Source organism: Notolepis coatsorum, assembly GCF_963971535.1.
Source record: "Notolepis coatsorum genome assembly, chromosome: 16".
NCBI lineage: Eukaryota > Metazoa > Chordata > Actinopteri > Aulopiformes > Paralepididae > Notolepis > Notolepis coatsorum.
Window position 1 is genome coordinate 326469 of NC_140180.1, and position 27687 is coordinate 354155.

Genomic DNA, 27687 nt, shown 5'->3' on the forward strand with positions numbered 1-27687 from the left:
CACTTATTTCGGGCAAAATAGGCGGACTCTGAAGCAATACTAACGTCTACACAGGGAGCTGCGCTGAGCTAATGTTGTTCCGGCCGGGCGGATATGCTCACGAGGGGATTTTCAAAATAAGAGTATCGCAATATGAATCGATCTTTTTACGTTGCATCGATCCTATTTGATTATTGATAATAGATCGATATATCGATCTGGATCGATGTATCGTCCCACCCCTAGTATACACGTGGGATCAATAAAAGGATCGATTTTTGGAATGGCGATCAGGAATTGGAATAATCCATTTGGATACCATCTGATCTCAGGTAAGGAATCTATTTGACCAGTCTTAGGATAATCAGACCCGTTTTCACGGAGATATAAGCTTTTCCCCTATAATGTGATATGGCTGTTTGACTGTAAGAGCGATCAGGAACTGAGAGAATCGATAATCTAGCGTTTATTTGAAAACGATTCATAAATAGGCCGAAAAATGGCAACGTTCTAGAATATTACAGTACAGGGCGATTATCATGGAATCTTCTTTTTTGTGTGAAAACAAGGGCTTTTCAAAATGCTATCAAATGGAAATGAACCGATAAAAAAACAATCCGCTTCGACAATGTTGACTGGAAATGAGTCATTGATAATGCGACGGTCAGATTAGACACAGCCATAATTTAAAACATAGATTAGGCGATATTAATGCTAACATTGAAGTGGATGGTGGGCATTCAAGCACTAAATGTGCGCCCCCTGCTGGGCACTGAAAGTGTTAATGTTACCTCAGCTAACGTTACATAAGTTACATACATTACTACTGTTGCTACCTCAGCTAACGTTACATACATTACTGTTGCTACCTCAGCTAACGTTACATAAGTTACATACATTACTGTTACCTCAGCTAACGTTACATGAGTTACATACATTACTGTTGCTACCTCAGCTAACGTTACATAAGTTACATACATTACTGTTGCTACCTCAGCTAACGTTACATAAGTTACATACATTACTGTTGCTACCTCAGCTAACGTTACCTAAGTTACATACATTAATGTTGCTACCTCAGCTAACGTTACATAAGTTACATACATTACTGTTACCTCAGCTAACGTTACATGAGTTACATACATTACTGTTGCTACCTCAGCTAACGTTACATAAGTTACATACATTACTGTTGCTACCTCAGCTAACGTTACCTAAGTTACATACATTACTGTTGCTACCTCAGCTAACGTTACCTAAGTTACATACATTACTGTTGCTACCTCAGCTAACGTTACATAAGTTACATACATTACTGTTGCTACCTCAGCTAACGTTACCTAAGTTACATACATTACTGTTGCTACCTCAGCTAACGTTACCTAAGTTACATACATTAATGTTGCTACCTCAGCTAACGTTACATAAGTTACATACATTACTGTTGCTACCTCAGCTAACGTTACATAAGTTACATACATTACTGTTGCTACCTCAGCTAACGTTACCTAAGTTACATACATTACTGTTGCTACCTCAGCTAACGTTACATAAGTTACATAAATTACTGTTGCTACCTCAGCTAACGTTACATAAGTTACATACATTACTGTTGCTACCTCAGCTAACGTTACATGAGTTACATACATTACTGTTGCTACCTCAGCTAACGTTACATGAGTTACATACATTACTGTTGCTACCTCAGCTAACGTTACCTAAGTTACATACATTACTGTTGCTACCTCAGCTAACGTTACCTAAGTTACATACATTACTGTTACCTCAGCTAACGTTACATAAGTTACATACATTACTGTTACCTCAGCTAACGTTACCTAAGTTACATACATTACTGTTGCTACCTCAGCTAACGTTACCTAAGTTACATACATTACTGTTGCTACCTCAGCTAACGTTACATAAGTTACATACATTACTGTTGCTACCTCAGCTAACGTTACATGAGTTACATACATTACTGCTCACAGCCCTCCAGGCGTTGCTGTTCATATCTTGTCGTGGTAAGACCCGCTCGTACAAACAAATAGTCGGAAATGAGCTTCTCCTCCATTATCGATTGGTTTGTTTTGCTGTCAATTTCTCTTTAGATACCTCCGATTTGTAATCCCTCCCCTCGGTCGATTTGATTGGTCCGTCGACAAGTAGGTGACCTTGAAAAAGACGTCCAATGTGATGCAGCCTTAAGTGTGGACAAACAGGGGACTGGCTTACTAGCATAAAACATACAAAAATACTTCAGATTAAAACCAAGAGGGCAGGAGAGCCAGCGCCTCTGTAAAGATAAAAGCATCTCGGTACTAAAGTACTGGCGGGGGACAGACTGCTAGTCTGGGTCGTCACATCTCGGTACTAAAGTACTGGCGGGGGACATACTGCTAGTCTGGGTCGTCACATCCTGGGCTTTTAAAAAAAGAAAAAGAATTGTGATACACAATTTTGTGGTCTAAATTATATATATAAAAAGGAAATATTAAGTCAGATCTCTCGCTAAATGATTTCAGAAAGATGTGTTTTCTATAACTTCCCTGCGGTTCCAAAGTGATGAACTTCAACCGGATGGTTTCCCACTGGGCTTCTAACGCCAGCAGGTGTGGTTCAGGTGGGTGCTGCAGGAGGTGGTCTGCACCCTGCAGGTGTGGTTCAGGTGGGTGCTGCAGGAGGTGGTCTGCACCCTGCAGGTGTGGTTCAGGTGGGTGCTGCAGGAGGTGGTCTGCACCCTGCAGGTGTGGTTCAGGTGGGTGCTGCAGGAGGTGGTCTGCACCCTGCAGGTGTGGTTCAGGTGGGTGCTGCAGGAGGTGGTCTGCACCCTGCAGGTGTGGTTCAGGTGGGTGCTGCAGGAGGTGGTCTGCACCCTGCAGGTGTGGTTCAGGTGGGTGCTGCAGGAGGTGGTCTGCACCCTGCAGGTGTGGTTCAGGTGGGTGCTGCAGGAGGTGGTCTGCACCCTGCAGGTGTGGTTCAGGTGGGTGCTGCAGGAGGTGGTCTGCACCCAGCAGGTGTGGTTCAGGTGGGTGCTGCAGGAGGTGGTCTGCACCCTGCAGGTGTGGTTCAGGTGGGTGCTGCAGGAGGTGGTCTGCACCCTGCAGGTGTGGTTCAGGTGGGTGCTGCAGGAGGTGGTCTGCACCCAGCAGGTGTGGTTCAGGTGGGTGCTGCAGGAGGTGGTCTGCACCCTGCAGGTGTGGTTCAGGTCGGTGCTGCAGGAGGTGGTCTGCACCCTGCAGGTGTGGTTCAGGTCGGTGCTGCAGGAGGTGGTCTGCACCCTGCAGGTGTGGTTCAGGTGGGTGCTGCAGGAGGTGGTCTGCACCCTGCAGGTGTGGTTCAGGTGGGTGCTGCAGGAGGTGGTCTGCACCCTGCAGGTGTGGTTCAGGTGGGTGCTGCAGGAGGTGGTCTGCACCCTGCAGGTGTGGTTCAGGTGGGTGCTGCAGGAGGTGGTCTGCACCCTGCAGAGCCCTGGAGGAAGGATCCTTCATCAAGAGAGTGAGATGTACTCAACCCTTTCACTACCACACTACCAAAGGGTTAACCCTTTCACTGCGACAATACAGAAGGGTAACCCCCTCACTGCCACACTACAGACGGTTAACCGCCTGTAGTATTTTTCCCAGAGTGCAATCTATCCATCCAGATGGGTTTGGGTGTGATTTGCCTAGTTTTGGAGACACGTGAAGGTGAGGATGTCTGTATGAAGGTGAGGATGATGAAGGTGAGGATGTCTGTGTGAAGGTGAGGATGATGAAGGTGAGGATGTCTGTATGAAGGTGAGGATGTCTGCGTGAAGGTGAGGATGATGAAGGTGAGGATGATGAAGGTGAGGATGTCTGTGTGAAGGTGAGGATGATGAAGGTAAGGATGTCTGTATGAAGGTGAGGATGTCTGCGTGAAGGTGAGGATGATGAAGGTGAGGATGATGAAGGTGAGGATGTCTGTGTGAAGGTGAGGATGATGAAGGTGAGGATGTCTGCGTGAAGGTGAGGATGATGAAGGTCAGGATGTCTGCGTGAAGGTGAGGATGATGAAGGTGAGGATGTCTGCGTGAAGGTGAGGATGATGAAGGTGAGGATGTCTGCGTGAAGGTGAGGATGATGAAGGTGAGGATGTCTGCACGATAATGAATGGGGCTGAACTTCTGGAGTACAAGAGAAACAACAGATCTGTACCTTCAACCAATAAGGAGCAGGAGCTGGAAGAAATTCAGCAACTCACTGGAGGCCGATGTTCTAAAAATAAAGTTCTTTATTCTACTCATGAAGAAAACAGCTTCTACATGAAACTGCTACAAGATCTGGGGATTATCTTCAGTGACTGGGTTGTGATTTCTGACGTTGCTTTCGAGTTTTTCTACTGTATTTTTACAGCAGGTATCTCTACGGCAGACATCTCTACGGCAGACATCTCTACAGCAGACATCTCTACGGCAGACATCTCTACGGCAGATATCTCTACATCAGACATCTCTACATCAGACATCTCTACAGCAGACATCTCTACGGCAGGTATCTCTACGGCAGACATCTCTACAGCAGACATCTCTACGGCAGACATCTCTACGGCAGACATCTCTACGGCAGGTATCTCTACGGCAGACATCTCTACAGCAGACATCTCTACGGCAGACATCTCTACGGCAGACATCTCTACGGCAGACATCTCTACGGCAGGTATCTCTACGGCAGACATCTCTACAGCAGACATCTCTACGGCAGACATCTCTACGGCAGGTATCTCTACATCAGACATCTCTACGGCAGACATCTCTACGGCAGACATCTCTACAGCAGACATCTCTACAGCAGACATCTCTACAGCAGGTATCTCTACATCAGACATCTCTACGGCAGGTATCTCTACATCAGACATCTCTACGGCAGGTATCTCTACATCAGACATCTCTACGGCAGGTATCTCTACATCAGACATCTCTACGGCAGGTATCTCTACATCAGACATCTCTACGGCAGGTATCTCTACAGCAGACATCTCTACGGCAGGTATCTCTACAGCAGACATCTCTACAGCAGACCCTGCCCAGCAGTGACAGGAAGCTAGCGGTAGACCAGCTGCAGTCCTGCCAGGTATCCAGATGAGTCTCCCAACACGTTAGAAAGCTGAAAATGGGGGTGCTCCAGTAGCACACCATGTTACCGCGCTGCGTCGCGGGACTCCGTGCTGCGTCACGGATCTGGTTGACTCCGAGTTCGATTCCCGGACTCGCCGTCATTTGCCGAATGTCTCCCCCTGCTCTCTCTCCCGTTTCACCCTACAACTGTCGGTCATGCTTGACCAGAAAAGCGATAAACGCTAAAAAATAGTTAAAAAAAAAAAAAAAAAGCTGAAAATGTGCCTGATGGTGCGTTCGGTCGTGCTCGTCAACTCGTGAAGTTACCATGTAACCAAGTGGTGCGCTAGTTAGGCCAGAGAGAGTCGGTTTGACCAATCAGATCCAAGGCAGCAGACGTGTTAAACCTGGTGCAGGTGGTTTGATCAACTTTTAGGAATCCCAGTATGTCAATATCATATTTACGATTATGTCATAATGTGCATAATAAAGTATCTTTGCGCCACAAAAGGTGAAAGGTCACCGATACGTCACAACTCGTAAACTCCGGTGTCGTGGAATTTGCCGTGGAGTTACCGCTAGTATTTACCGCGTGGTCGGCTGTGAAACTTCCCGGTCGTGAACTCATAAACGTCCCAACTTCACGGGTTGACGAGGACCCCGCCGAACGCACCATTATTTCCTCTGAAACTAAACGGGCGATACGTGCCGACCTGAGCTGTATTCCAGCCCCCTTCCCCTCCTCTCCCACGGGTCGGTCAGGGTTAGGGGAAGCGCCGGGGAAGGGTGCAGGGAGCTTCTTTATTCAACGGCGGCGGCGACCAGGAGGACTGGCATGTAGTTCCGTCCGGGTCAGTTCTGGGGGGTCGTCCTCTAGGGTCTGTGGACTTCCTTCCTTCCTGTGGGTGTGTGTGTGTGTGTGTGTGTCACAGTCTCTCTTCCCCTGCTCCCACGCTCTAGCTGGGAGGGTAATACCCCTGGCCGTAGTTCCAGGTGTTCTGGTATCCGTAGGTTCCGTACTGAGGCTGTTGCTGAGAACAGAGAGAACAGAGAACCATGAACTACTAACACTGAGAACAGAGAACCATGAACTACTAACACTGAGAACAGAGAACCATGAACTACTAACACTGAGAACAGAGAACCATGAACTACTAACACTGAGAACAGAGAACCATGAACTACTAACACTGAGAACAGAGAACCATGAACTACTAACACTGAGAACTAGGGATGGGAATTGATAGGATGTTATCGATACGATTCCATTATCGATTCTGCTTATCGATTCGATTCTTTATCGATTCTCTTATCGATACCTGATCAATTTATAATTTAAATAAATAAATTGGAAATGCAACAGAACTAAGCTGGTTAGAATAACAACATGCAACTTGACATTTCTGATTGTCATTTATTGTTGAGCCCCCATGTCAGGGGCGACAGTGGCTCGGGAGGTAGAGTAGTCGTCTGGCAAGGAGGTTCCCGGTTCGATTCCCGCTCCTCCCGGGCAGCGTGTCGATGTGTCCTTGAGCAAGACACTTAACCCCTAACTGCTCCCGATGAGCAGGTTGGCACCTTGCATGGTTGCCTCCGCCGTCGTTGTGTGAATGTGTGAGTGATTGGGTAAAATGTAAGGAACAAATTGTAAAACGCTTTGGATAAAAGCGCTATATAAAAAAGCAGCCATTTACCATGTCAGAAAAATACAAAAACTGTAAAAAATAAAACATTAACTATAGCCTACACTTAAATAAAATAATGTATTTGAGATTCTCTTAAAATGTATTTATTTTTTTATTCTTAAACTAATTTAATCTATTGAATAACAGGTCGTTATTCCTCTGACTTCTGTCTCACACACACACACACACACACACACACACAGAACTCCCTCCCCGGGCCCCTGTCCTGTAAGGTATTGGCTTGTGTTGCTACACGGACACATTTGTATGTTGCACCATGGAACTTCCTGTCTGACAGACTCAGAGTAGAGACTTAGTAAACAAACAATCCGGCTCTTATTATATGTGAACTAAAGAGTACAAGGTTTACACAACAGTCCCCACCCGCTGTTTTATTGTATTTGTACCTGTACTATCCGCTGTCAGCTGTTTATCTCTCTTTGTGAGCTTGATTAAATAGCGTTAGCTCACGTTAGCTAGCGATAGCTCCGCGGCTAATTTTAGCTCACCCTAAACTAAATCAATGACTAGGTTCTAAAGCATTCAAGTAGTTTTCACTGCACATAGAAGTAGCCAAACAGCGGGATCATTTCGGGAGCATATTACCAAAACCCAGGCAATTTCGAGCCCTTAATGAATCAAATAGAGTCTGCCATGGCTACATGCTAACGCTAACATTATTGCGCAACTAGGAAAAACCTGGCAGCGATAAGGGAATCGAAAATCACGGGAGCCACACGGTTCCAGGCATCGGCCAATTAGGAACCGGTTCCCAACCGGAACCGGTTTTCGATTCCCATCCCTACTGAGAACAGAGAACCATGAACTACTAACACTGAGAACAGAGAACCATGAACTACTAACACTGAGAACAGAGAACCATGAACTACTAACACTGAGAACAGAGAACCATGAACTACTAACACTGAGAACAGAGAACCATGAACTACTAACACTGAGAACAGAGAGCCATGAACTACCTGGTACCAGCTGTTCTCTCAGCTCTGGTGATAATCACATCCCTCTCATACCTGGTACCAGCTGCCATATCCCCCGTATCCCGTCGTGGCGCTCACGTCGGTGCCCATCACCGGCGGCGGGGGCGTCGTCATGGGGACGTGTGGTGCGGTGGGCGGGGCTTGTGGGGGGATGACAGGGACGGCAGATCCGTCCTCCGCTTTGATCATCTTCTCCGGTTCTTCGCTCTCTCTGTCCGAACCAATGAACACAGTCCGTGGTTATAGAGGGGCGGAGGAACACTAGTCACAAGGTCGTCCTCGAATACATTAATTATTTGTTGCTAGGGATGTCCGATATTGGCATAAAAATTGTATATCGAAAAATATATATAATATATATTTTTTTTTACATTTATTTAACCTTTATTTACCCAGGCAAGCAAGTAAGAACAAATTATTATTTTATTTATTGTCAAAGTATGCATAATGTTGTGTTAATTCCACGACAAGAGATATGTGATGTTAATTACCTGAAATTATTCCGTTTTTTGGGGGGGAAACCCTGCATATATCGGTATCGGTTGATATCGGTATCGGAAATTAAGAGTTGGACAATATCGGTATCGGTAAAAAAGCCAATATCGAGCATCCCTACTTGTCGCCTAACAGTCACAGAACAATTGATTTGTTGATGTAATCCACAAAACATTTAAAATTGTGCTTTATGTCCTCCTGCACATTTTACACACAAGCAATCATACAAAAGGACTTCTTTAAATGTAGTTCTTATCAGTGTTTTTACAATATTTTTTTTTCTGTACTGTTTCTACTCTGCTCCTGTATTGGATTAGTTGTAGACACAGTGTTGCTCTGTACCTGTATTCCAATGTGGATTCATCCAGACATGGCAAATAAATGAATAAATAAAGACATGGCAAATACAACCTCAGACTCTCTCTGACTGACTCGGACTCTGAGATGTGCTTTTCAGTAGAAATATATAGAATATATAGAATATAGCCACAAGCGGCAATTCACAGGATTGGGCAAAAAAACATTGATATATAAATATATATAATCTGATATGAGCTCCATGCAGCTCTAGTGGACTAACAGAGACCTGGACTAACAGAGACCTGGACTAACAGAGACCTGGACTAGTGGACTAACAGAGACCTGGACTAACAGAGACCTGGACTAACAGAGACCTGGACTAACAAGAGACCTGGACTAGTGGACTAACAGAGACCTGGACTAACAGAGACCTGGACTAACAGAGACCTGGACTAACAGAGACCTGGACTAACAGAGACATGGACTAACAGATACCTGGACTAACAAGAGACCTGGACTAACAGAGACCTGGACTAACAGATACCTGGACTAACAAGAGACCTGGACTAACAGATACCTGGACTAGTGGACTAACAGAGACCTGGACTAACAGAGACCTGGACTAACAGAGACCTGGACTAACAGAGACCTGGACTAACAGAGACCTGGACTAGTGGACTAACAGAGACCTGGACTAACAGAGACCTGGACTAACAGAGACCTGGACTAACAGAGACCTGGACTAACAGAGACCTGGACTAGTGGACTAACAGAGACCTGGACTAACAGAGACCTGGACTAACAGAGACATGGACTAACAGAGACCTGGACTAACAGAGACCTGGACTAACAGAGACCTGGACTAACAAGAGACCTGGACTAGTGGACTAACAGAGACCTGGACTAACAGAGACCTGGACTAACAGAGACCTGGACTAACAGAGACATGGACTAACAGATACCTGGACTAACAAGAGACCTGGACTAACAGAGACCTGGACTAACAGAGACCTGGACTAACAGAGACCTGGACTAACAGAGACCTGGACTAACAAGAGACCTGGACTAACAAGAGACCTGGACTAGTGGACTAACAGAGACCTGGACTAACAGAGACCTGGACTAACAGAGACCTGGACTAACAGAGACCTGGACTAACAAGAGACCTGGACTAGTGGACTAACAGAGACCTGGACTAACAGAGACCTGGACTTGGACTAACAGAGACCTGGACTAACAGAGACATGGACTAACAGATACCTGGACTAACAAGAGACCTGGACTAACAGAGACCTGGACTAACAGATACCTGGACTAACAGAGACCTGGACTAACAGAGACCTGGACTAACAGAGACCTGGACTAACAGAGACCTGGACTAACAGAGACCTGGACTAACAAGAGACCTGGACTAACAAGATACCTGGACTAGTGGACTAACAGAGACCTGGACTAACAGAGACCTGGACTAACAGAGACCTGGACTAACAGAGACCTGGACTAACAGAGACCTGGACTAATAGATACCTGGACTAACAAGAGACCTGGACTAACAGAGACCTGGACTAACAGATACCTGGACTAACAAGAGACCTGGACTAACAGATACCTGGACTAGTGGACTAACAGAGACCTGGACTAACAGAGACCTGGACTAACAGATACCTGGACTAACAAGAGACCTGGACTAACAGATACCTGGACTAGTGGACTAACAGAGACCTGGACTAACAGAGACCTGGACTAACAGAGACCTGGACTAACAAGAGACCTGGACTAACAGATACCTGGACTAGTGGACTAACAGAGACCTGGACTAACAGAGACCTGGACTAACAGAGACCTGGACTAACAGAGACCTGGACTAACAGAGAGAGACCTGGACTAACAGAGAGAGACCTGGACTAACAGAGACCTGGACTAGTGGACTAACAGAGACCTGGACTAACAGAGACCTGGACTAGTGGACTAACAGAGACCTGGACTAACAGAGACCTGGACTAACAGAGACCTGGACTAACAGAGACCTGGACTAGTGGACTAACAGAGACCTGGACTAACAGAGACCTGGACTAGTGGACTAACAGAGACCTGGACTAACAGAGACCTGGACTAGTGGACTAACAGAGACCTGGACTAACAGAGACCTGGACTAACAGAGACCTGGACTAACAGAGACCTGGACTAACCGAGACCTGGACTAGTGGACTAACAGAGACCTGGACTAACAGAGACCTGGACTAACAGAGACCTGGACTAACAGAGACCTGGACTAGTGGACTAACAGAGACCTGGACTAACAGAGACCTGGACTAACAGAGACCTGGACTAACAGAGACCTGGACTAGTGGACTAACAGAGACCTGGACTAACAGAGACCTGGACTAGTGGACTAACAGAGACCTGGACTAACAGAGACCTGGACTAACAGAGACCTGGACTAACAGAGACCTGGACTAGTGGACTAACAGAGACCTGGACTAACAGAGACCTGGACTAACAGAGACCTGGACTAGTGGACTAACAGAGACCTGGACTAACAGAGACCTGGACTAACAGAGACCTGGACTAACAGAGACCTGGACTAGTGGACTAACAGAGACCTGGACTAACAGAGACCTGGACTAACAGAGACCTGGACTAACAGAGAGCTGGACTAACAGAGACCTGGACTAACAGAGACCTGGACTAACAGAGACCTGGACTAGTGGACTAACAGAGACCTGGACTAACAGAGACCTGGACTAACAGAGACCTGGACTAACAGAGACCTGGACTAACAGAGACCTGGACTAACAGAGACCTGGACTAACAGAGACCTGGACTAACAAGAGACCTGGACTAACAAGAGACCTGGACTAGTGGACTAACAGAGACCTGGACTAACAGAGACCTGGACTAACAGAGACCTGGACTAACAGAGACCTGGACTAACAAGAGACCTGGACTAGTGGACTAACAGAGACCTGGACTAACAGAGACCTGGACTAACAGAGACCTGGACTAACAGAGACCTGGACTAACAGAGACCTGGACTAACAGAGACATGGACTAACAGATACCTGGACTAACAAGAGACCTGGACTAACAGAGACCTGGACTAACAGAGACCTGGACTAACAGAGACCTGGACTAACAGAGACCTGGACTAACAAGAGACCTGGACTAACAAGATACCTGGACTAGTGGACTAACAGAGACCTGGACTAACAGAGACCTGGACTAACAGAGACCTGGACTAACAGAGACCTGGACTAACAGAGACATGGACTAATAGATACCTGGACTAACAAGAGACCTGGACTAACAGAGACCTGGACTAACAGATACCTGGACTAACAAGAGACCTGGACTAACAGATACCTGGACTAGTGGACTAACAGAGACCTGGACTAACAGAGACCTGGACTAACAGAGACCTGGACTAACAGAGACCTGGACTAACAGAGACCTGGACTAACAAGAGACCTGGACTAACAAGAGACCTGGACTAGTGGACTAACAGAGACCTGGACTAACAGAGACCTGGACTAACAGAGACCTGGACTAACAGAGACCTGGACTAACAAGAGACCTGGACTAGTGGACTAACAGAGACCTGGACTAACAGAGACCTGGACTAACAGAGACCTGGACTAACAGAGACCTGGACTAACAGAGACATGGACTAACAGATACCTGGACTAACAAGAGACCTGGACTAACAGAGACCTGGACTAACAGAGACCTGGACTAACAGAGACCTGGACTAACAGAGACCTGGACTAACAAGAGACCTGGACTAACAAGATACCTGGACTAGTGGACTAACAGAGACCTGGACTAACAGAGACCTGGACTAACAGAGACCTGGACTAACAGAGACCTGGACTAACAGAGACATGGACTAATAGATACCTGGACTAACAAGAGACCTGGACTAACAGAGACCTGGACTAACAGATACCTGGACTAACAAGAGACCTGGACTAACAGATACCTGGACTAGTGGACTAACAGAGACCTGGACTAACAGAGACCTGGACTAACAGAGACCTGGACTAACAGAGACCTGGACTAACAGAGACCTGGACTAACAGAGACCTGGACTAACAGAGAGCTGGACTAACAGAGACCTGGACTAACAGAGACCTGGACTAACAGAGACCTGGACTAACAGATACCTGGACTAACAAGAGACCTGGACTAACAGATACCTGGACTAGTGGACTAACAGAGACCTGGACTAACAGAGACCTGGACTAACAGAGACCTGGACTAGTGGACCAACAGTAGTTCCTCACCCGTTCTCTGCTCCTCTCTTCTTGCCTCCCAGCTCCTTCATCAGTACCTGGTGTCCCTCGTAGATGGAGAGGATGCTGGAGAGGACAGAGAGAGAGAGAGAGACATGTTGGAGGACAGAGAGACCGAGGAGACAGAGAGAGAGAGGACAGAGAGAGAGAGACATGTTGGAGGACAGAGAGACCGAGGAGACAGAGAGAGAGAGGACAGAGAGAGAGAGACATGTTGGAGGACAGAGAGACAGAGAGGAGACAGAGAGAGAGAGGACAGAGAGAGAGAGACATGTTGGAGGACAGAGAGACAGAGAGGAGACAGAGAGAGAGGACAGAGAGAGAGAGACATGTTGGAGGACAGAGAGACCGAGGAGACAGAGAGAGGACAGAGAGAGAGAGACATGTTGGAGGACAGAGAGACCGAGGAGACAGAGAGAGGACAGAGAGAGAGAGACATGTTGGAGGACAGAGAGACAGAGAGGACATGTTGGAGGACAGAGAGAGAGAGGACAGAGGAGAGAGGACAGAGAGAGAGGACAGAGAGAGAGAGGACAGAGACAGAGAGGAGAGAGAGGACAGAGAGAGAGAGGACAGAGAGAGAGGACAGAGACAGAGAGGAGAGAGAGGACAGAGAGAGAGAGGACAGAGACAGAGAGAACAGAGAGAGGACAGAGAGAGAGAGGACAGAGACAGAGAGGAGAGAGAGAGAGGACAGAGAGAGAGAGGACAGAGACAGAGAGGAGAGAGAGAGAGGACAGAGACAGAGAGGAGAGAGAGAGAGGACAGAGACAGAGAGGAGAGAGAGAGAGGACAGAGACAGAGAGGACAGAGAGAGGACAGAGAGAGAGAGAGAGAGAGGACATGTAGTCCTCTGCGTGCTGCAGCCCCCCCCCCCCCCCCTTCTCACCTCTGGATGCAGCCCCCGTAGTCCTCCGCGTGCTGCAGGCCCCCCCCCCCCCCCCCCCCCCCCTGTGACCTCTCACCTCTGGATGCAGCCCCCGTAGTCCTCCGCGTGCTGCAGGCCCCCCCCCCCCCCCCCCCCCCGTGACCTCTCACCTCTGGATGCAGCCCCCGTAGTCCTCCGCGTGCTGCAGGCCCCCCCCCCCCCCCCGTGACCTCTCACCTCTGGATGCAGCCCCCGTAGTCCTCTGCGTGCTGCTGCAGCCCCCCCCCCCCCCCCCCCCCCGTGACCTCTCACCTCTGGATGCAGCCCCCGTAGTCCTCTGCGTGCTGCAGGCCCCGCTGGCTGAACAGCAGCTTGGTCCGCGGGGAGAGAGGGGCGGCCAGCGCCCGCGACACGCACTCCTGAACCCCCTCTGTGGCGCCCCGGGGGTCACCTGACACCTCCAGCTCCAACAGGTTCATGTGGAGCTTCCCGTTATCCTGAGGGGGGGGGGGGAGGAGAGGGGGGGAGAGGAGAGGAGAGGAGAGGGAGGAGAGGAGAGGAGAGGAGAGGGAGGAGAGGGGAGGAGAGGAGAGAGGTGAGGAGAGGAGAGAGAGGGAGGAGAGGAGAGGAGAGGAGAGGAGAGGAGAGGAGAGGAGAGGAGAGGAGAGGAGAGGAGAGGAGAGGAGAGGAGAGGAGAGGAGAGGAGAGGAGAGAGAGGAGAGGAGAGAGAGGAGAGAGAGGGAGAGAGAGAGGAGAGGAGAGGAGAGGAGAGGAGAGGAGAGGAGAGGAGAGGAGAGGAGAGGAGAGAGAGGAGGGGGAGATGAGGAGAGGAGAGAGAGGGAGAGAGAGAAGAGAGAGAGATGAGGAGAGAGAGAAGAGAGGAGAGAAGAGAGATATGAGGGGGAGATGAGGAGAGGGGAGAGAGAGAGATGAGGAGAGAGAGGAGATAGATGAGGAGGAGAGAGGGAGAGAGAGAGAATAGAGAGATGAGGAGAGAGAGAGAAGAGAGAGAGAGGAGAGGAGAGAAGAGAGAGATGAGGGAGGGGAGAGAGAGAGAAGAGAGAGAGAGGAGAGGAGATAGATGAGGGAGAGGGGAGAGAGAGAGAGAGGAGAGAGAGAGAGAGAAGAGAGAGAGAGAGGAGAGGAGAGAGATGAGGGAGGGGAGAGAGAGAGAGGAGAGAGAGAGAGAGAGAGGAGAGAGGAGAGACAGAGGAGAGATAGAGAGACAGAGGAGGAGAGATAGAGAGACAGAGGAGAGATAGAGGAGAAGAGACAGAGGAGAGAGATATAGGAGACAGAGGAGAGATGGAGGAGAGACAGAGGAGGAGAGATAGAGGAGAGAGAGATGAGGAGAGAGAGAGAGGAGATAGATGAGGGAGAGGGAGAGAGAGAGAGAGAGAGGAGACAGAGGAGAGAGAGAGGAGTTTACTGTATGAACGTTATAACACGTTAAGCTTTTCAGACCAGGGATGGAGCCTATTTTCTTTTTATGATCAGCTTACTTTTATTTTGGCAGTGAAACTGAGAACCAGCTGAGAAACTGTACTTAATGTACAACCTTACTCTCCACTTGCACAACGTGGAGGCGTCATATCCGGTCACGTCTTCCACGTGTTACACTCCTTCTCGTCGGCTGGCACTCAACGGTTGGCATGAACTAACGAGAAATCTCGCCCTCGGCACTGAAAGTGTTAAGAGTTAGCCACATTAGCTACATTAGCTACGCCGTAGACCCCAGTAGAGGAGTTGAACACGCGGTGTGTGTTTACCGGGCTGATCTCCAGCGCCTCCTGCAGGACGCCCCGGGCGCGGCCCTGGTTGCGGCTGAGCTTCAGCAGCAGACGGGCCAGCTTGATGGAGTAGAAGGCGTGCAGCGGGGGCGTGTCGCGCGCCTGGAGCACGGCGTCGCGGAGCAGCGCCTCCGACTGGTCCAGCCGGCCCGCGCGCCTCTCCAGCCCCGCCCTGCGCAGACGCACCGCCGCCAGGCCGGGCAGGCTGAACTCCAGGCTCTCCAGGACGCGCCGCGCCTCCGTGAGGTCTCCTGGGGGGGGGGGGGGGGATGGAGAGAGAGGGGGAGGGTAGAGAGAGAGCGGGGGGGGAGAGAGAGAGAGAGAGAGAGAGAGAGAGAGAGAGAAAATCACACATTGGCCCATGCCTACTAGATAAAGGATATCGGTTGTCCAGCTGCTCTTGTATGTTGTCGTGTTGTCATGACGATACCAACAGATAGGAAAGGCAATGGAATATATTATTAGATGACAGACATGGAAAGTTCTTCATACAATTCTTTAAATTAATATTTTGACCCTGTTGAAATTATTCTGTCCATCAATATCTTCCTTTTGAATGAAATACCGTACTTTTCGCACTATAAGCCGCACATGACTATAAGCCGCAGCAGCTAAATTGAATGATGTGTACATATATAAGCCGCACTGGACTATAAGCCGCATGTGCTTTAATGTTTAATTACCATATGTAAGGAGTGGAGCCTGCGGCTTAATTTGACTCAACACGGGAAACCTCACCCGGCCCGGACACGGAAAGGATTGACAGATTGATTGCTCTTTCTTGATTCTGTGGGTGGTGGTGCATGGCCGTTCTTATATTGAGCTTTAAGTTCCCACCTCTACAGAGAATGACTCCCATTGGGACACAATACTGTCGGACAAATAACAAGAATTAACTCATTTACAAGTTGTATTAAGTTTAGCAAATAAGGGATAAATAACATTTCAATGCAGTAAAAAAAGCAATATTTCGATTTTCGGGTTTTGTCCACATATAAGCCGCACCGTTATATAAGCCGCAGGGTCGAAAAATGGGGGGAAAAGCCGCGGCTTATAGTCCGAAAAGTACGGTAGATAGGATCAGGAATCGGGAAAGAGGGGATGCAAAGCTTGCAGACTTTTCCTTACACATAGAAACAGCATGACATGACGAGAGACAGAGAGAGAGGGCGGAGAGAGAGAGAGAGGAGAGAGAGAGAGAGAGAGAGAGAGAGAGAGAGAGAGAGAGAGAGAGGTTTTTACAGTGACAAGGATGCAACGCATTTTAGACCATTGGACGCTTTGCTTGCGGAGTTTTCCTCACACATAGAAACAGCGTGACTCGTGAGATAGGTCGCCACAGAGCTGTCGAGCGCAGGGCTGAAGAGCTAGACGGCATAGCTTCTCAAATTGAAGGTCCGCGCTGCTCTGTGTCTATTATGAAATGACAATTGCGCTTCGACACGCCCACTACGCAAAACCATTACTCACACACCGTGCGCCTAAATGATTTTTCCGGTTCACACAAATCTATTTTTAGGGGCAAATGCGAGTGAAATGCTCACACTGTAGAGCCCCGATATATACCGTGTGCGTAATATATATATATATATATATATGTGTGTGTATAAACTGTATATATACTGTGTGTGCGTAATATATATATATATATATTACATATATATGCGTGTGTATAAACTGTATATATACTGTGTGCATAATATATATATATTAAGGCTGTCAAAGTTAACGCGGTATTAACGCGTTATCGCCCGATTCTATTAACGCCACAATTTTTTTTAACTCACGATTAACTTTTTCAAAAAAAAAAAAAAAAAAAAATTTGGTATTAGACTTCACTCAGGTGTATTATTGATATTCTCATTGATACTATGTTTCTGACTCAAAGTGTGTGTGTGTGTGTGTGTGTGTAGAGCTGCCGCGGTATTGATATTTTCCTTACCGTACAAATTTGCGAAATATTTCCTACTGCCGCGGTTATTACCGCAGTGCGCACAAAAAAAAAAAAAAAGTTTGAATGCATTTTTATTTTTTTTAGTAGTCTACTCTTATAGCCTGCCTCTAGTCTAATGGCGCTTTTCCACTGCATAGTACCTACTCGACTCGACCCGCTTTAGGCACCTGGTACTTCGTTCCTTTTCCACTGCAGCCAGGTACTACTCCGTTTGTCTCCGTGTGGGGATGCAGGCGGGGCCGCTCGCTTGTGTACACTGAAAGCTCCGTGTCCGAGGGCTTGCAGCAAGCCAGAGTTTAACACAGTTTAAATCAATCAATCAATAACAACATTAACCATACTCTCGTTGCGTCTATTCTGCCAAAGCTAACGTTACCTCTCATTGTGTATTCTACCAAGCAACCCGGGTTTAACGTTACCTCTCGTGTATATCGGCTGACGGTAGTATTAGGCTAATAACAACAACAAACTTAACACATCAGCGATCTTGTTGTGACACTAAACTCTCCGCTCGGTGGTAAATTGGGTTGATGTCGGTTTTGTTTCATCAATAAATAAGGCAGAATACACAGTGAATCCATTCTTTTTTGTTTATTGCACTTGGTTCTGTCGCAAACAAATCCTGAATGAAATGCATCCTTAGCGAGGCAGTAAAGATGGCGGCGTTCTGTTTTTGTTCAGAGCCTCCAAACTGTGACGCGTCTCTCTTCTGACCAGTCAGTGGTCTGCAATGTTTCACATGACTTTTCTGGTACCACTTCTACCCAATAGGGTCGCTTGGAACCGAGTAGGGTATATCTGCAAAGCCGCAAGCCGCAAGCCAACTTTATTATTATGATAAAAAACAGCGGTGACGCGGTATTCAGCCTAACTCTGCGGTGAGCGTGATGCAACAGCGATACCGCGGTAATGCGGTTATCGCGGCAGCTCTATGTGTGTGTGTGTGTGTGTGTGTGTGAGAGAGAGATAGAGAGAGCGATAGAGAGGAAGGGGCAAGAGAGAAAGAGAGCTGGGAGAGTCCTCAGCCCTTGTGTGGGTTATTGTAACAAGTTCCTAACGTTTTCTTTCCCCTATTATTTCATGCACTTTATTCATTGTTTTAAATTATTATTTTCTTTTAAGTGCTTCACTTTTGAATTTGATGCAAATTTGCAATGCATGAGGGTCATCCTTTTGTGTTAAATGGCTGCATAAAGCAAGCATTTGTTGACTCTCATGTTGATAAGAGTATTAAAACTTGGAAAATATCCGTTTATGGTAAAAAAAAGAAAATGCGATTAAATTGCGATTAATCGCGAGTTAACTATGGACAATCATTCTTACCGTGCCTCTCCTCGAAGGTGGCCCACTGCAGGTGGATGGTGTGTTTGTGGGGCAGGTGGATCTGACAGACTCTCCGATAAACAGACCGCGCCTCCTCCACACTCTGGGGCTCCAGGTACTGTACGTACTGCACACACACACGCACACACACACACACTTGTGAGGTTACCGCCTAAGCCCCTGTAAGAGTCCCGGGGAAGCCCTGTAGCATGAGTGATGTACCGCCTAGAAGCCCCTGTAAGAGTCCCGGGGAAGCCCTGTAGCATGAGTGATGTACCGCCTATAAGCCCCTGTAAGAGTCCCGGGGAAGCCCTGTAGCATGAGTGATGTACCGCCTATAAGCCCCTGTAAGAGTCCCGGGGAAGCCCTGTAGCATGAGTGATGTACCGGCTAAGCCCCTGTAAGAGTCCCGGGGAAGCCCTGTAGCATGAGTGATGTACCGCCTAGAAGCCCCTGTAAGAGTCCCGGGGAAGCCCTGTAGCATGAGTGATGTTTCCCCAGATGGAACCATGCTGTCATTTAGGGCTGGGCGATATGGCCAAAAATGATATTGCGATAACGATATGGATAACAATATCATATCACTCGATATTATCGATATTGTTATAAGTATAATATATATATAAATTATTTGAATTTTTTTAAACAACAGATGTATGTTTATTTTGCAGCAATTCTTTGTCGTTGCCGCCCTCTTTAGTGTTACAGCCCCTCACACACCAGTTCTCAGGCTGCAGCTGGTTTGAAAGCGAAAGTAAACCGGCTTCTCTGCTGGCTGTGGCTCCAGAGGAGTTGAACAGTTCTGGCTCTGCTCGTTTCTTTTCTATCTTTTGGCGCTTTTTTGGTGGACAAACCACCACATGTGCACTGTGACTCGTGACTGGAGTCTAGTTCTGCTAGCACACATAGCCTACTGTGCACAGACTGTTTCAAACTGTATTTTAAATTAGAAAGCAAACAAAATAAATGGACAAGAGAAAAATAAATCTCAATTTGATCAGTATTGTCATTTGGACAAGCAAAGCCATTACTTTAAGTTGCAGGCAAGAAAGACAAGTCTGCCCACTGTCTCTGGTTTTAAAACTGCCCTGTTGCAGGCCACAAAAAAAATCGATTATTCAAATATATCGCGATAATTATCGTTATCGTTATATCGCCCAGCCCTACTGTCATTATCTTTTAGAGAACTCTAAGCTAGCTTCCAAAGTGCTCACGCTGCGCTCTCATGCTCCACAGCTGACCAGTGACAAATTTACATTTTCTCAAATAAAATGATATTCATTTATTGATCCCCTTGGGAAATGCAGGTGTCATGATAGCAGCATGGGGGGGGGGTACAGGTATGGGCATGGTAATAGTAGAAAGACATACATATAGTAGGGATGGGTGTTTAATCGATTACTCGTAGCTATGAGAAAAAAAACAAAAAAAAATCGAAATTTGATTTTTTTATGAAAAAAAAAAAAAAATTCTCATATCTTTTCACATGTAGGTGTAAGATTATAACCGTTTGTTGGTTTCCTTAAACATATATACGTGAATGAACAAAAATAAGTAAAAAACATTTTTTTTTTTTTATTATTAAAGTTTTTTTTGCCTTTTTTAATTTCAGATACCGATATCAACCGATACCAATATATGCAGGGTCCCCCCCCGCCAAAAAAAAACACATTATGCATACTTTTCACAATAAATAAAATAAGAAATTGTTCTTGCTAGCCTGGGTAAATAAATGTAAATATATATATATTTTTTTTTAAAACCTATACCGATAATTTCCGATGTTACATTTTAATGCCAATATCGGCCGATAATATCGGACATCCCTACTCGTGACTCGGACTCGAGCATCGACTGCATTCGGACTCAGACTTGTTCAGACTTGTTCAGCAGAAGAGACTGTCATGAGCAGGAGACTACTGTCTGATACGGCTTGCCTTAAAATGTGCATTGTGGTGTCAGGCAGAAGAGAAGACTCATGTTTTGAACTATGGATACCGAACAAAGGTTTGGGACGGCTTTGAACTGTTGAAACAGTAATTCAGAACAGTTTTATTGCACTGTAAAATATATATATATTTTTTTTTATTGCACTGCACTATTGCACTATTTTACTCTGTCTATTTTATCTTGCTCCTTTTATTATTGTCTATTTAAAACTGAATCAAACCATAAACAAGGTGGCCTGTTGGGATGTTAGATCCTAATGTGAACAACTGTGATTTTATACGTCTGCTCTTTATGTGCTCATTTTATGCTTTTTTCTGTTGTGAAGCACTTTGAGCTGCAGTTTCTGTATGAAAGGTGCTATACAAATAAAGTGTATTATTATTATTATTATTATTATTATTAATGAATATTTTTGTTTTGTTTTTGTAATAGGCCCTAATCATTTGCCATAAGATATTGATGGCGAGTGCATTTGTTTGGCTATTGTGTCACAAAGTCAATAAACTCCATTTGAAACGGTGACCGCTGTGTCACTTATGTTTAATGTAGAGTTTTATTTTTATTTGTACTTTGAGCTGACGGCCAGAGTGGAGTGGACTCTGCCTTGATGACTCGGGTAACGGGGACTCCACTCGGACCTCACCTTGGTCCAGAGCTCCTCGTAAAGAGCGCAGGCGATCAGACAGCGCTCGAACAGGACGCGGACCCTGCGCTCATCGCCTGGGGGGCCGCCCCCCTCGCCGCCCTCCGAGACTTCCTGCTGCTGCATGGGGGCGTCGCCGCCGCCGTCGATCTCCGACCCCTCCACCGCCTCCTGCGCGGGGTCCTTGGGATCCTTGGCATCACTGGTCAGCTGACCCATCTCCCAGTCCAGGTAGCAGTGCCAGGCGCGGATCTGGGCGCGGTCCAGGGGCTTGACGTGGAAGTAGGGTCTCTTGATCTGCGGGACGGAGAGAAAGTAACTCAGAGTCCTCGTAGAACCATCTCTTGGTAGAGAGACAGAGAGAGAGAGAGAGAAAGAGAGAGAGAGAGAGAGAGAGAGAGAGAGAGAGAGAGAGAGAGAGAGAGACAGAGACAGACGGACAGAGAGCGAGAGACAGACAGAGACAGAGAGAGAGAGAGACAGACAGTAACTCACAGAGTCCTCGTAGAACCACCTCTTGGTAGAGACAGAGACAGAGAGAGACAGACAGAGAGCGAGAGACAGAGAGACAGACAGACAGAGAGAGACAGACAGAGACACAGAGAGAGAGAGATAGAGAGAGAGACAGTAACTCACAGAGTCCTCGTAGGTCCACCTCTTGGTAGAGACAGAGACAGAGAGACAGAGAGAGACAGACAGAGAGCGAGAGACAGAGAGACAGACAGACAGAGAGAGACAGACAGAGACACAGAGAGAGAGATAGAGAGAGAGACAGTAACTCACAGAGTCCTCGTAGGTCCACCTCTTGGTAGAGACAGAGACAGAGAGACAGAGAGAGACAGACAGAGAGCGAGAGACAGAGAGACAGACAGACAGAGAGAGACAGACAGAGACACAGAGAGAGAGAGATAGAGAGAGAGACAGTAACTCACAGAGTCCTCGTAGGTCCACCTCTTGGTAGAGACAGAGACAGAGAGACAGAGAGAGACAGACAGAGAGCGAGAGACAGAGAGACAGACAGACAGAGAGAGACAGACAGAGACACAGAGAGAGAGAGATAGAGAGAGAGACAGTAACTCACAGAGTCCTCGTAGGTCCACCTCTTGGTAGAGACAGAGAGACAGAGAGAGACAGACAGAGACACAGAGAGAGAGAGATAGAGAGAGAGACAGTAACTCACAGAGTCCTCGTAGGTCCACCTCTTGGTAGAGACAGAGACAGAGAGACAGAGAGAGACAGACAGAGAGCGAGAGACAGAGAGACAGACAGACAGAGAGAGACAGACAGAGACACAGAGAGAGAGATAGAGAGAGAGACAGTAACTCACAGAGTCCTCGTAGGTCCACCTCTTGGTAGAGACAGAGACAGAGAGACAGAGAGAGACAGACAGAGAGCGAGAGACAGAGAGACAGACAGACAGAGAGAGACAGACAGAGACACAGAGAGAGAGAGATAGAGAGAGAGACAGTAACTCACAGAGTCCTCGTAGGTCCACCTCTTGGTAGAGACAGAGACAGAGAGACAGAGAGAGACAGACAGAGAGCGAGAGACAGAGAGACAGACAGACAGAGAGAGACAGACAGAGACACAGAGAGAGAGAGATAGAGAGAGAGACAGTAACTCACAGAGTCCTCGTAGGTCCACCTCTTGGTAGAGACAGAGACAGAGAGACAGAGAGAGACAGACAGAGACACAGAGAGAGAGAGATAGAGAGAGAGACAGTAACTCACAGAGTCCTCGTAGGTCCACCTCTTGGTAGAGACAGAGACAGAGAGACAGAGAGAGACAGACAGAGACACAGAGAGAGAGAGAGATAGAGAGAGAGACAGTAACTCACAGAGTCCTCGTAGGTCCACCTCTTGGTAGAGACAGAGACAGAGAGACAGAGAGAGACAGACAGAGACACAGAGAGAGAGAGATAGAGAGAGAGACAGTAACTCACAGAGTCCTCGTAGGTCCACCTCTTGGTAGAGACAGAGACAGAGAGACAGAGAGAGACAGACAGAGACACAGAGAGAGAGAGAGATAGAGAGAGAGACAGTAACTCACAGAGTCCTCGTAGGTCCACCTCTTGGTAGAGACAGAGACAGAGAGACAGAGAGAGACAGACAGAGACACAGAGAGAGAGAGAGATAGAGAGAGAGACAGTAACTCACAGAGTCCTCGTAGGTCCACCTCTTGCGGACCTCCTCCTCGTTGCGCTGGTACACCTTGTCTCTGCGCAGCAGCACCTGCTCACGGATCTTCTGCATCAGCTCCTCCTGAACACACAGGATTAAACACTCATGACCCCGTGACCTTATTCAGCCGGACAGACTGAAACTGACTCCAGATCAGTACGACTCCATCCCCCCTCGCTCTCCGCTGGCCATTGAAACACATTAGCAACATTATTTAAGGATGGAGGCAAAACTCACAAAATTGCTATTCGATAGTCACAACTATTCAAATACTAATCAATCAATAATCGAATACCCCCACTGTTAATATATGATTTTGTTTTTACTTAATAGTGAACGTGAGATAATCAAACAAGCGAGCTAGCTGGCTGCGGTCATTGCTAACGCGAGCCATTTCCGGGAACAAAAGCATTCATTCTGAACGTTACATCACTGATGCTTGAAATGTGTGAGCTTTAGTGAAACAACACGGCAAACGTGCAAAACGTTGATACCAGGTAACGTCTCCGGTCTCTCTTTCTCCATCTTTCTCTTCTGTTCTCCCAGCTGTTAACAGACTGTTATGCTACGTGGCTAGCTAGCGAGCTGTACCCAGCATGCCGTTCAGCGGTGTAACAGTTAATGGGGTCCCCCTCTCAATACACTACAGCAGGGGTGCCCAACCTTTTTTGAACCAAGATCTACTTTTTAATTTACCACCTAGCCGAGAGCTACCAGCCAAAATTGTATATTGTAAGCCGTCATTTGAGGCTTTATAAAAGCAGCATAATGAACACAAATCTGTCAGTGCCGAGTCCAACCTCATCTTAAATAACAAACAGCATTGCTTGTTGTAGTTAACAAGGAGAGGCAGAGTTGATTTTGCAAAAAAAAAGAAAAAGAAAAAAATGTTTAATATAATCACATTTTATTAATCAAGATCTACTTGAAATCATCCCGCGATCTACCTGTCGATCGCGATCGACTGGTTGGGCACCACTGCACTACAGTGTAGGTGGTGGTAAAAACGAGGGAAAATATATATTTTGAGACGAAACTATATATATTTTTTTTTAATTGGGCCTAACAAAAATAATGGTTTGGTTCCGGTTGCCGACCGACCCTGCCGATTTAGGTGCGACCCAATTTATTTTATGAGTAAAAAAAAATGTAATTTTTTTTTTTACAATAAAGTTTCATAAAAATCTTAGTCAAACCTTTAGTATTATGGATATTAAACATACTGGCAGAGTACATGCATCCATGTTGTCGTAACATTTTAATTAAATTTAAAGAAATTCCCTATCCATAGTCGCCGTGGGAAGAGATAAAATAAAAAATTTAATAAAATAAATTCCCTACCTACTCATGGCCTTAACACTTTGGGTGCCAGGAAACGCTTAAACACGTCATTCCCAGGGGAGCTCCAGTAGCTCACCACGTACCGCGAGCGCTATTTCAGCGCCGGGGACAACCGTGCTCGTCACGGATCTGGGGTTTAGCGAGTTCGAATCCCGGACTGCAGCCGTGCCTTTCCCAGAGTGTCTTCCCCCCCATCTGAACCCTTTCAGCCTGTTTCTGTCGGTCGACCTTGACCAGAATAAATGCGATAAACGTATAAAAGAGCCAGGGGAATGGCCAAAGTATAAAAAAAAAAAAAAAAAAAAAAAAAAAAAAAAAAAAAAACACATCATTCCCGGCCATGCTCAAGTTGCCGAAGACACTTTACAGCGTCTTTGATATCAATATTTCAAAAATCTGGGACCGGATTCATATTTCCCCTCCGCTGGCCTGAGATCCACCAGGAGGACCCACTGAGCTCTCTGGCGGTTCAGGAGCGCCATCTGGTGGCCGATCGGCGCAATCGCTTAACAGGAAGTGCCATAGAGGTTGTGCTGGACGGCCGTATTACTTCCGGGCACTCGCTATAGGTCCCGGCATTCTAGCTCGTCACAATACACAGCGATCGATTGCCAATAACTCGATAAACAACATGATTTGGACGTATATACCATTATACAAGCTGGAGATGGACCGGGTAAATCTACATCCCATAATGATCAAATTTCTACTCTACGATGATCGCCCAACGGCGCGGAGACTGGGGTGAGTTTTAGCGTGTAAAGTTACCGTCTTCGATACTAACTGCTATTATCAACATTTGACCCACATTAGATGATTGGTATAACGCTGCCCACGGAATTATAAACGCCCCCTCGCCCATCCGGTCAACATCAGATGACGTGTAGTAACTTCTAGAAGTACGTCTAGTTGGAATTTTTTATATCGCGCTGATTGCCATAAAACTGTATTGCATCATCAATATAATGTATTTGGGGCTATAGATCACGTTCTGGAGAAAGCTGCAGAAAGAGATGAAAACATACTTATACATTAGACCATACTTTACTATGAATATGTGAATGAAAAAGTTTAACGTTGCAACACAATGAACAATACATATAGGACTTTGAATGGGCCCTAATAATGGCAATGTAGCAATAGAATTTAAAAAGTTATAGCCCTGCAAAGAAGGGGACTTTCTCTATAGACAAATAGAGCCGGCAACCTACGGTTGATAATGAATTTAACCCATGGCAGCCAAAGTGTTAACTGACAACCAACTGACAACCAACAGGAACCAAACAATATTTTTTTTATGCCTCGTTATAATTTTTACGACTATTATGCTTGAAACCCACCAGGCGTGTGCGAGAACAGCGTGCGTGGCCGGGCACACCGAGAGTCTGACTTCAGAGCGGGCGCACGGAGGAGGAGGAGGCACGTTTACACTGGAACAGCTGTAAAGGCCTCGTCTATATGCAAAGTCAGTCCCCGTTTGGAGATTTTTTTAAGATTTCCAGTTCCAGTGTTCTATTGTCCATTTTGCATGTATAACCAGTTATTATATGATTAATTAGAATGTTAGAATTAATTTTAGAATGATGAAATCAGGGGCGGCTGGGTGGCGCAGCGGACATTGCGCTCGTCACCAACGCAAGAGACACCGGGTAAAAATCCGGCTGTCGGCGTTGCCTCCGGCTTGGGCTGGCCGTCATACTGGCTCAATTGGCAGAGTCAGCGGGTGGAAGTCTATGGGTGGTAGTCTGGTCGTTGTGAACAGCGACTCCTACAGGTCGGTTGGGGGACGCCTGCACAGCAGAGACAGGAAATAGCGGGGGTAGTGTGTAGGGCTGGGCGATATGGCCAAAAATGATATCGCGTTAACAATATCATATCACGCGATATCGATAATTATCGATATTGTTATAAGTATTAAATTAATAAATCAAATCACATTTATTTGTAAGGCCCGACAACACACGTTAATGTCCCCATGGGCCGGACACACAGGGGGTGAGGGAGGGAGGGTCACTCACGGAGTCCTGCCCCTCGGGCGTGGCCGGCTCCTCCTCTCCTGGAGGCCGCTCCTCCTCCTCCTCCTGGTGCTGCTCGGCCCGCTCTGCCTTCTGGGTCTGCCGGCACGCCAGGCGCAGCTCCTCGTACTCCTGCTGGAGGAGAAGGTCCTTGGGCTCAGTGCTGCTGAGGTGCTGCTTATACCTGGAGGGGGGGGGGGAGGGGGGGAGGGGGGGGGAGGGGGGAGGAGAGAAGGTAGGAGAGGGGAGGAGAGGAGGGAGAGAGAAGAGGAGGGAGGGGGGGGAGAGGAGAGGAGGGAGAGAGGAGGAGGGGGGAGGAGAGGAGAGGGGAGGAGGGAGAGAGGAGAGGAGGGGGGAGGAGAGGGGGGGAGAGAGGAGAGGAGGGAGGGGGGGAGAAAGGAGAGGGAGGGGTGAGGGGAGGGAGGGGTGAGGGAGAGAGGAGGGGAGGTGGAGAGAGGAGAGGGGGGAGAGGAGAGGTGGGAGGAGGAGGGGGAGAGAGGAGGGAGGAGAGGGAAGAGGGAGAGAGAGAGAAGGGAGGAGAGAGAGAGGAGAGAGAGAGGAGAGAGAATGCCAGGCAGGAGATGGTTGGCAGGGGTTAGTCTTGGTATTAGGGATGGAATGAACACAGATTCTGATACAGAGTAGAGATCTGACCCGATACCTTTACTCCGTAGAGACCAGGGTTGAACAAGGGTCCATGGGCAGAACCGGGCCCTTGAAGAGGCTCCAGACAGATGTTCTAATCTAGTCAAACATTTTATTAGGTCTATTTTGGTGGAATTCAATTGACATCCTTG

General features: G+C 47.3%; 1 protein-coding gene across 1 annotated transcript in view; it reads right to left on the reverse strand.

Annotated features, from left to right (window-relative positions):
* Positions 1–3253: 3253 nt before the first annotated feature.
* LOC311242625 (pre-mRNA-processing factor 39) overlaps positions 3254–27687 on the reverse strand; it is a gene marked incomplete at its 5' end in the record, with an annotated part of 36777 nt that continues 12343 nt past the window's right edge. Inside the window, 9 exons of the mRNA XM_084331617.1 lie at positions 3254–6087; positions 7773–7950; positions 12818–12892; positions 14007–14191; positions 15464–15735; positions 18762–18888; positions 21355–21651; positions 23511–23615; positions 26894–27074. Coding sequence (XP_084187743.1) covers positions 6013–6087; positions 7773–7950; positions 12818–12892; positions 14007–14191; positions 15464–15735; positions 18762–18888; positions 21355–21651; positions 23511–23615; positions 26894–27074 — 1495 coding nt within the window. The 3' untranslated portion in view covers positions 3254–6012. The remainder of the gene's footprint in view (positions 6088–7772; positions 7951–12817; positions 12893–14006; positions 14192–15463; positions 15736–18761; positions 18889–21354; positions 21652–23510; positions 23616–26893; positions 27075–27687) is intronic.